Genomic DNA, 10,651 nt, shown 5'->3' on the forward strand with positions numbered 1-10,651 from the left:
AGTTTCATTCATATTTCCAATCTGACTTAATGCATAGCCATGTTTCTTGCGCTGTTGTATTACATATTGATGGAAAAGACTTACTTTGCCATCAAGATCTGCAGGTAATTTTTGTGCAATTTTGGTCTTTTGTCTCAGAACCAGATTGTGCCTTTCCAAGAACCTAGTACTCCAGGATATGGTGGTCTTAAATCTGGGTTAGATTTGGCCCACTGAAGTGCAAACATACATATTTTGTTTCGTGTCACTATATAACCATTTTGATGATGCTCAAGAACCATGTCTGCTACATGTTTTTTGAGTTCTGGCCAATAAGGGGTGCCTCTTCTTAATGCACACTTACTCCTTGGTCTACTTTTTAATGCAACTTCATTTGCTTTCCAGTCTCGGACTATCTTTTCTGTTACTCCATATTGTCTTGCCGCAGCACAGTTATTGTGTTCCTTGGCAAAGTTTACAACTTTCAGTTTGAAACTGGCTTCAAATTTCCTTCTTCTTGCTGGAGCCATGATGGGTCCTTTTCTACCAGCCATTTGTTGTACACCCACTAATCTTTTAGGCAGGGGTTATACAGTACTGTAGCTTCAGCTACACACAGAATGTTCTATTACGGTACCTTTTAACTCACTGTATGTGTCCTGATACAGCAGCTTTGGCTACACAGAACGTTCCTATGCTGCAACTGTATGTACCACGGTGAGCCAATCACAATAAGCAAAGGTTCAAAGTTTATAATCACAGCCTCTCTGACTCAGGCCAATCTGAGCAGGCTTTTTACTAGAACACATTGTAGCTTCGGGTACAGAACGTGTATAATTTGCATGCATAAAAAGCCTGCTTGGATTGGCTGAGTTAGAGAGGCAGTCCGAGCAGCCTTGCAGTGATTGGTGCGGGATCGAGTTGGAAAATTCGTTCAGTGGCATATGGAGACGTTTTTCGGGATATACTTGGTGTATAAAACAACCCCTGATTTTCAGTTGTCTTTTTTTCATTTTAAAAGTTATCTTATACACCAGAAAATACGGTTAACAGTTAGATATGGTTAACAGTTTAGATAATCTGGTGTTATTTCCAACATTGCTTCATTAAGTATTGTTTGAGCTCTTCATTTTGATCCACAGCTTCATTTTCCCATGGGATCAAGTAGACCAAAAACTTATATTTGATCCAACTTTCTGTTATTCATTCAGCAGTTAATATTGACAATATAAACATTACTCTACCATTTTAGGTCCGACAACAGTAATAGGTTGCTGTAGTTGTTTTTTAAGCATATTTAATCACTTCCAAAATTTTCCCCAAAGTTGTATCATCCGTAAATTTGATGTTAAAGAAGCATTTGTATGTCCATCCAAAGGAGTTATAACCAGAAGTTATATATGGCAAAGATACACAATTCTCTGTCATAAAAATCTTCAGATCCCTTGTCCTCAGACTGCACCTACTGTAATACCTGTTTTTGTTTGTCTTATCTTTCAGGCAGGAATCCCAAAGCCCAAATATCCAATCTCCCCAGAGAGTGCATCCGGAATTTCTTTCCAAAACGAAAGTGTTTTGTCTTTGACCGACCAATAAATGACAAAGAACTCCTAGCCAATATTGAGAAGGTTGCAGAATACCAACTGGATCCTAAATTCCAGGAACAAACAAAGAATTTCTGTTCTTACATCCTCACCCAGGCGAGGGCCAAGACCCTCAGGGAGAGAATCACAATCACTGGGAAACGTGAGTCTCAATTTCACATTTTGTGGGGCCTAATAATTGTTGACTATATTATAGGATGTGTTCTCCAGGATTTATTTTTGATTCTACATAGAATTATGGGTCCACAGATATTCATACTCCACGAATACACAGGCATACTTATCCTGCTTTTGGATGTTTATAAATTTCTCTCCAAAATTACAACCATTGACAGCAAAAATCTATAACATCTATACATGTAAAAAGTGTTCTACTAATAATGAATCACTAACTGGGTGTAAAAGCAGAATATCCTATTTCTTTAATTGAAGTCATTTATAATGAATGAGATTTGCAAGAAGAATACAAAAGATATTTTGGAGGTTTAGAGAAATTTAACAATGCACCTAAGCACATAAAGCTCTGATAATTTACTGGAAGCTTCAGAATTCAGAAAAATATAGCATCACATTTACGCTGCCTCATCTTGTCTACCTATGTGAACAATTTGTTTCTAAGATTTTCAATGGGAAATTATGTTTTCCAGATACCCTTTTGTATGTTGGATAAAGGAATATATTGAATTATGTTAACCTTGTGGTCTAAAGAAACATAAAAATTAATAGTCAATGGGACACTAGTGTTACTGGAGGAAATATGTTCTCCTGTGGTGTTGTGTGAAAGGAATTTAAGGGACCCTTGATGTAGGAGGAATTTTATGTGATAATAGCAAGGGTTATTAAAGGGAAAAGCAATGTACACTCTTAGGAAGATAGGGAGATGGCAGACTAGAGAGCAGCTACTGCCCTGACATTTTTGTTAAGCTTCCCCATATTTGGGTTTGGGAAAGAGCAGGGTTTTATTTTTAAAATGATCCAATCTCTTTCCTGTTTTCTTTAAGGCTTGTGCCCTTCCCCTATGCAATCTTTTCCCCTAGATTTTTTCAGGCTTGTACCCTCCCCCACATATGGTCCAAATTTAGCTCCTATTGCACATGCTTCATACTTCTGCTTGGTCATTTGGCTCCTATTGTGCAGGTACTTAGTAGAGGAATTTTTTCTGCATCATTTTCTCCCATCCTCGTTAGTTGGGTGGACTCCCCAAGATGTTTGTAAGACTATTTTTTCCTATTTAATCAGGTTTTATCAGATGACTCATTCCATTAGGCCCCTAGTCTCTTGTTAATATTTACTTATCTGCGTAGAACAATCATAGTAGATGGAAGTAGTGTGTGTGTGTGTGTGTGTGTGTGTGTGTGTGTGTGCACGCACGCACATGCACGTGCATTTGTGCGTGTGTATATGTGTGCACATATGTATGTGTTTGGTTGTGAAAGACAGACAGACAGACAGAGAGATTTAGAAATGTAGTCTTTGAATCATAGATCACGTTTAGTGATATCCCTTAAATTTCCTGGCTTATTAGGTCTAAGGACTCTAGTGGTGACTTATGTGGATGCCATCAATAGTGGAGCAGTGCCTTGTTTGGAGAATGCTGTGACAACTCTGGCCCAGCTTGAGAACTCAGCGGCTGTGCAGAAGGCAGCCGACCACTACAGTGAGCAGATGGCCCAGAGAGTGAGCTTCCCCACAGAAACCCTGCAGGAGCTGCTGAACCTGCATGCAGCCTGTGAGAGAGAAGCCATTGCGATCTTCATGGAGAACTCCTTCAAGGATGAAAACCAGGAGTTCCTGAAGCATCTTATGGTACTTTGTCTTAGTATTCATTTACCCTTTGTGTCTTTTCCTTGAAAAATGAAGCCTAGAAGAGCTTTTCTGACCTGAGTCCTCCTCTCTCACTCCATTGATTGAGTGGTCTGGATTCTTATGAAGGACAGAGTTTCAAGGGACTGCATTTTCTTCTTCCTCTCTTCACCAAACCTCAGGCACTTTATGTAAAAATTTCTCTGGTCCCTGATGCATATTCAGTATAGATGTCTTTCAGAAATGAATACTTATATTGAATTCAAGCCTGCCCTGAACACCCAAAAGTCATTCCGCAGCTAGTCACTTTCGTGAGGAACTCTCCTACTCTCAGGAACCAAATGTCTCTAAACAGACCCTCCATACGAGGCTATTTTCAACTCCTTTGGCTCCTTGATGTATCTATTTAATCAGGGTTTAGCAGGTGTTTTATTCCATTAGGCACCTAGTCTCTTGTTAATATCTAACTAACTGCCATTGAAGATGGAATTAACAAAAGTTATAGCTGCAGGGAGCTATAGAGATAAGAAAGTTCAACACCAATATTTTTTATGAGGAACCTGAGATCCAAGAAGGTTGGAAGCTTTTCCCTGGCTCACATGGAATTACCTACCATGTGGGTAAAGGAAGCCTTGTAATTCCTGCTTTATTCCACGTCCTTCCCCAACAGAATGCTTTTCTCATGAGGACTACAGCTAGACTTGCTTCCACCAGATTCTTTGGAATTTTTTATCTTCTGGTCCTTTCTCCTGGTGACAGCCCTCTATATTTCCCTTGCAGGAAATCATAAAGGATAAGCAGGACAAGTTCTTGCTGCAGAATGAAGATGCATCTGTTAAATACTGTCAGGATCAACTTGAGCAGCTTTCCAAGTCCCTAATGGAAGCTATTTCAGCAGGCATGTTCTCTGTTCCTGGTGGTCACAAGCTCTACATGGAAACAAAGGGAAAGATTGAACAGGACTACTGGCAAGTGCCCAAGAAAGGAGTGAAGGTGAGGAATAAGGGGAGCATAGGATCCTATAGATTAAAGTCAAGAGGGTCTCCTGGAAATTGGTCACAGCACTGGTTGTGGGTAAAATGAGAGCATGGGGATATCATGACTGTTTTAACGTTAAAGGCCCATAATTTGGTCTTTCTTCCTAAGGAAATCCACAGTGTCAAATCTCAAAAAAGAATATGGATTTCTGAAATCCATAAAATTCGAAAGAGAAATAATCATTTTCCATCAACAATATAACATTCAGTGAGTCAAGGGCAAACAATTTACAAGTTAAAATTAGATTTTTGTATTCAAAACTTATCAAAAGAAGAAAGGAATTCAATCATGCACATAATTGCATACAGCATTCAAATACTTATGAATCTGAGATAGTTGTCTATATAGATGGTGGTACCAATTAATAATATTAAAATAATAATGATAATAATGCAATTAATGTTTATTGAAATCTTAATGTTAAGACCTAATGTTGAGTACTTTTCCTAGAATTTTAATTTTATCCTTCAAGTAGCATTAACAGGCATCTATACATTTTGTAAACATTTCACACATCTGAACTGAGAGGCAGAGACGGATTAAAATGACTTGCTTAAAGGTACATCCAGCAAGTGTCAGAGGAGAACAGCAACACTAATTGGAGAAAACATATCTCCCTGGAAGGTAAATATACAAAAGCACCAGAGCCAGTCGTTTTGCAGCACTGAAAATGGTTCTCACTGGCTGGAATGTAGAATGAATAGAAGAATGGAGCACTAGGAGAGAGAGTTCAGGGGGTATGAAGAGCTTCTGATCTCTCTAATGAGATTGGAAACCATGGAGATATGATTCAGTTTTAATCAGGCAGGAAAAATTACATAGACACAGTTATTTTGAAGCCTGTTCTTCCCAGTGGAAATCAAAGTTCTTTGTTCCTTCTTGTCTCCTTAGGCAAATGAGGTTCTCCAGAGGTTCCTGCAGTCGCAGGCAGCAATAGAGAATTCCATCCTGCAGGCAGACAAAGCGCTCACAGATGGGGAGAAGGCCATGGCAGGTAAGTGGCATGGCTGGGCTCACAATGGGTGGCAGGAACCTGCAGTGTCCTTTGACAGTTGTGAGAACAAAACCTTCGGAAACAAGAAGCTTTCTGTCCTTCTGTGGGACATACTCTCTAACTCTGAAAACACCAAGGCACCTCAGCTAGTCAGGGCCTTTCCCATCACATTCTGAAATGTCCTCCTGATGGTGTGGCAAAGGAAGCAATTCAGATTCTTCCACCTCCCCTTCCAGTTTGGCTTGTTCTCAGAGCTCAGGAGGGTTGAGGTCAGTCCTCACCTAATTTTCTTGCCTCTCTCAAACCTCCCTGGGGTAGCGGAGCGGGCCAAGAAGGAGGCAGCTGAGAAGGAACAGGAGCTGATGAAACAGAAACTACAGGAGCAGCAGCAACAGATGGAGGCACAGAAGAAAAGTCTCGAGGAAAATATATTGCAACTGAAGGAGAAGATGGAGAAGGAAAGAGAGAATATAATAAAAGAGCAGACTATGATGTTGGAGCATAAATTGAAGGTAAGTCCTGCCATGGCCTCAGTAGTGCTCCATCGTCATTGTCCTGGAACGTCAGGTGGGATGGAGAATGTTACATCAAGACCATGGAGCCAATACCATTGCCATTTACTACTTGTGATTTGCTAAAGTATTGAATCTTCCCCTTGTTCCCTTTCTTTGTAAAAAAATTAATTTTGAAATACACTCTGGGCATAGACTCTTGAGTGGTCAGGACAAGCATCTCATCTCTGAATACTTAGACAATATAAATAGGTTCTGAGCTGTGATTTTAGGTCATTTTAAAATGACTTATTTTGAAACACATGTATTTATTGTGACTACCAACTGGCTTATTTTACCAAGATCATTGCCTATTATTAGAAACCCTGCTACCACCCAAAGACTCTAAGGTAGATCTATGCTGACAATAAACTATCAGAAATGTCCAGATTAAAAATATAGGGGTATGACAGCTTCAAACTTGCTGGTTCCCATATATGGAGAATCTACCCAAGAGATCTGATGGCAAAGGAAAAATTCCTGATTGACTATCTGATCATGTTTATAATAGCTTTCTAGAGCAATGTATAATTTCCCATTATTTCTACATTTGGTTGGCAATATTATCCTAAGCGGGATTGAGAATTAATGCCAGCAGACCAAGGTTACTGCTCAACTGATATCGTGACTAGCACACAGGCTAGTCTTAGCATCCTATCAAAACCCTATATATGTGTGAATATTTGTAAGAATGTAAACTAATCTTTCTTTCAAAGTTTAGGTCTAAGACAGAATTATTCCTTTTTGGAAAATTATCCTTGATTGTGTAAGAGAGAACAATTTTATTTTTTATTTTTTATTTTTTAAAAATATATTTTATTGATTTTACAGAGAGAGGAATTGAGAGGGACAGAGAGTTAGAAACATCGATGAGAAAGAATCATCGGTCAGCTGCCTCTTGCACACCCCCCACTGGGGATGTGCCCGCAACCAAGGTACATGTCCTTGACCGGAATCGAACCCAGGACCTTTAAGTCCGCAGGCCGACGCTCTATCCACTGAGCTAAACCGGTTCAGGCAAAAATTAAATTCTTGAAAAACACGGGAATTTAAAATGTTTTATATCCCTTCTCACTTTTTTTTAGGTTCAAGAAGATCTACTTAATGAAGGATTTAAAAAGAAAGCAGACGAGATGAATGCAGAGATCAGTAATTTAAAAAATATGATTAATAATGCTAAAAAAGATGCTTCTCACTGGATTGGAAAAGCCTTAGAAGTCTTTTCAGTAATGTGTATTCCTGGTAACCCTATTGTGAGAGGCATTGAATCACTCATTAGAAAAAAGAAATAATTCTCCTTTGAAATAAATTATAGACTATGGATATATGCTATGGATTGTTTTTAGTGAGTATTCTTTTTAATTTCATTCATCCAAGTCTTAAACAAAAAAAAAGTGCCTACTAAAGAATATCAACTCCTAGCCCTCATTAGACAGAATTAATGCTCCTATGCTTTGATATAGTATGTTTACTTTATGAAATATGCATGTCGAAATAAATATATTTACAAACAATTCATCGACTTACCACTTTAAGTGACAAGAGATTGGAAACTACTAAAACATTTATCTATATAAATTGGTAATATAATTTAACATGTGCACATGCTGGAATAACATGCAGCCATTAAATTCAGCTCTATTTTTTATAAATATACAACAATGTTGAAAATACATTGTAAAGTGAAAAAAGGAGGTACACAAGGAGTGTATAATGTGTTTACTGGAAAAAATGTAAATACTGTGTGCAATCATAGGTATGTGCACACATTGAATACCTATGGGAGTCCTCATAGAAGTAATATCAGTTTCTACTCAAGAGAAGTGGGTGGGATCAATATAAACATGTCCCTTGCTTTTCAGCATATACTCTTTCTTTGGAATCATGTAAAAAAAATCATAAATAAATAAATAACAAAGAAATGTAAAGTACAATACAAATAATGATTATAATAACAAGAAAATGTAAAAAATGGCTATTGAATCATGAAAGTTCTCACTGCTTCTAGAAATGACACCAGCCTGCAAAAATAGGGGTTTCATCTTAAGTCAAAGTATACAAAGTATAAAATTTGCATCCTCATCTTGTTTCCTTTTAGGTCTGGTTCTCAATCATTATATTTGCTTCAAAACGAAGACATACACTTGCCAGTTTCACTTGGAAATCTCAGCTAGAGTAACTTCTATTTCCATCCTGAATTATACTTCTAAGGTGTTAGAAACAAATTACCAAACATAAGACTATGGTCTGGTGAGAGAGATCCTGTCATCCTAAAAAGTGCAGTGGTGGCCTCTATGCTCTAGTCAAGGTCCAAAGAGACATGCGCTACTGCAGAACTGGCTGGTCTGCTGGTGTTGGGGATAAACCTTGTCACATGGAAGCCAGATTTTGCAGTATATGCCATCAGTATCATGGTTTGCCTTAGCTCAGGCTGCTAGAAAAAGTTACCATGTATTGTGTGTCTTTGAAAGCAAACATTTCTTTCTTCTAGTTCTGGAGGCTGTTAGAAATCAGTGTGCCAGCATTGGGTGTGCTTGGTCTGAATTCTCGTCTTGATTTGCAGAGGGCTGCTTTCTTGTTGTGTCTTCACATGGTGGAAAGGGTCACGAGGAGTTTTCATGATCTTTATAATTAGGGTAGTCAAACTGCAGGGCAAGAACTAGGGAATAAATTAGTGAAATATAGTTGTCAACCTATGGTTTCAAAAAATAACTTTCAAAAATGGGTGCAAAATATATATTTGGAGGATAATTTTTCTTGAAAAAGTCTGAAATGTTTTAAATATTTTAGTTCAGGCAAAAATAAAGATAGCCTAAATAAAATGTCTGCATTATAAAAGTGGATGCAGATCCAAAACTGTAATCTATATGTGAAACAATAAATATTGAATGTGTAAAAAAAATAATAATGTACTCTGGGATTAAAAGAGAGCAGATAAAATTAACATAAAATAATTCCCAAAGAGTCTGGATATAAATCAAGTATTACTTGAACCTTGAATTTTTTTGAAGAGACTAAAGCCTAATGTGAGTAATTTTGGGTTTCATGATTTAAGTCTAAAGACGGCCATTTATACAGTAATCAGAGAACAGAGAAAGTTTCCATTTTCTATACTAGGAGACATAAAAATGTTTTTCATACATCTCAATAAGTAAAAAAAAGAAACCACAAAAAATGAAAAATAAGAAAAATGTTAAGTAAAGTTAGAAAATATTTTGAAAACATGATGATCAACTAAGCCTAATGTATGAATGTAGAACCCTAAAGCCAACAATAGTGTAATATGATTTTTTTGTAAAACACACTAAGAAACATCAGATGAATTTTACCTGTACCAAACCATAAAGCAGGATTAGTTGTCTTATGTCAGATTCTCTAGAAGGCGAGCCCTGGTCAAAATCATGTGATTTTTGACGGTGTGCTTTCAATAGAAGGGGCCTAAGGGAAGCAAGAGAGGGCAGGAAGATAGAAATGAAAGGAGGCTATGATTGCAGGCAAAAAATGGCTTCAAGCTAATACACTGGGGTTTCCATAGCACAAATAGCATGAGAAATTGTTCTTCCTTGAAACAAAATGCTAGATACTTGTACCCCATCAGGCATTATGTGGGTGCTATCCATCTTGAGCAGAGCAGCCACCGTGCTGCTAAGGAAAATTTTCCAAAGAAAAGAGCAGCTGTGAGCTTTTTAGCAACAAACACGCACAATGACTTGTAAGATGATCTAACTGAGGCACTAACAGCAAACAGTACCCGTATAAAGATTAATATATGCATACCTTCCTTGTGCCATGGTCTATGTATGCCACACTAACCACTACTGGTGGGGTCCTGTCATCTAGGCAGGCAGTTACCTAGTTCTAGAATCCCTTTATAGGAACTTATTTTTCAGACCTCTGTGGGTACAATCTACTGCTGGTTGAATTCCGTAGAAAGCAAATTCTACAACTGAAATTTGTATGAAAAATATTTGTATGGAACACTACTCCGTTGAGCATTTATGAAAGGATGTGGACTGAAATGAGACTAGGAAGGAAGGAAGGGAAAATTAGCCACATTCTTAACAATTGCTTCACCCATTTCAATGGAGAACTCTGGTAATCAGTAGTTCTTTCTTTTCCCATGTTTTTAAGAGATCAGTCATGGAATGATGAACACCCTAAGAAGAGTCAAGACTTTGGGCAATGGAACTGAACACTGAATTACATGTGTTTGTAGAAGAGGATAAAATTTAGAAGCAAGGAATCTTAGAAAGTTAAGGGACATGGGAGAGGTGAAAAGTGGTGAGAACAATGGATATATATACTCCACTGACGTTCAAGAGCATTCATGTAGGGTTGTAGAAGAAGGGCTCACAATACAAAAAAGAATGTCATGAGCAAAGAATTAAATTTGTATTGGCAAGTTTCATGGGCAGAAATGTTATTGTTAATTCCAAAATTTGACCATGTGTTGTAGTTAGGGTTCTACAAAGAAACAAACAAAACAAACAAAAAACCCCGAGAACCAATAGGATGTGTGTATATGTAGAAAGAAATTTATTGAAAGGAATTGGCTCAAATTATTATGGAGGTTATCAAGTACAAAACCTGCAAGGTGGGCCAGCAAGCCCAGAAGAGCTGATGTTCCATTTCTAGTCTGAAGGCCAGGCAGAGCCAAAGTTGCAGATGAAGTTCTAAGTCTA

At 37.8% G+C, this 10,651-nt stretch overlaps 1 protein-coding gene across 3 annotated transcripts in view; it reads left to right on the plus strand.

Annotated features, from left to right (window-relative positions):
- Nucleotides 1-7,301, plus strand: part of LOC311616666 (guanylate-binding protein 6-like) — a 45,847-nt gene extending 38,546 nt beyond the window's left edge. For all 3 annotated transcript variants that reach the window (XM_084872334.1, XM_084872333.1, XM_084872332.1), the window contains 6 exons: nucleotides 1,480-1,725; nucleotides 3,109-3,389; nucleotides 4,167-4,379; nucleotides 5,316-5,418; nucleotides 5,737-5,930; nucleotides 7,055-7,301. In XM_084872334.1, coding sequence (XP_084728460.1) covers nucleotides 1,480-1,725; nucleotides 3,109-3,389; nucleotides 4,167-4,379; nucleotides 5,316-5,418; nucleotides 5,737-5,930; nucleotides 7,055-7,261 — 1,244 coding nt within the window. In that variant the 3' untranslated portion in view covers nucleotides 7,262-7,301. The remainder of the gene's footprint in view (nucleotides 1-1,479; nucleotides 1,726-3,108; nucleotides 3,390-4,166; nucleotides 4,380-5,315; nucleotides 5,419-5,736; nucleotides 5,931-7,054) is intronic.
- The last annotated feature ends 3,350 nt before the right edge of the window (nucleotides 7,302-10,651 follow it).

The sequence above is a fragment of the Pipistrellus hanaki genome (genome assembly GCF_964339955.1).
Source record: "Pipistrellus hanaki genome assembly, chromosome: 2".
NCBI classification, from domain to species: domain Eukaryota; kingdom Metazoa; phylum Chordata; class Mammalia; order Chiroptera; family Vespertilionidae; genus Pipistrellus; species Pipistrellus hanaki.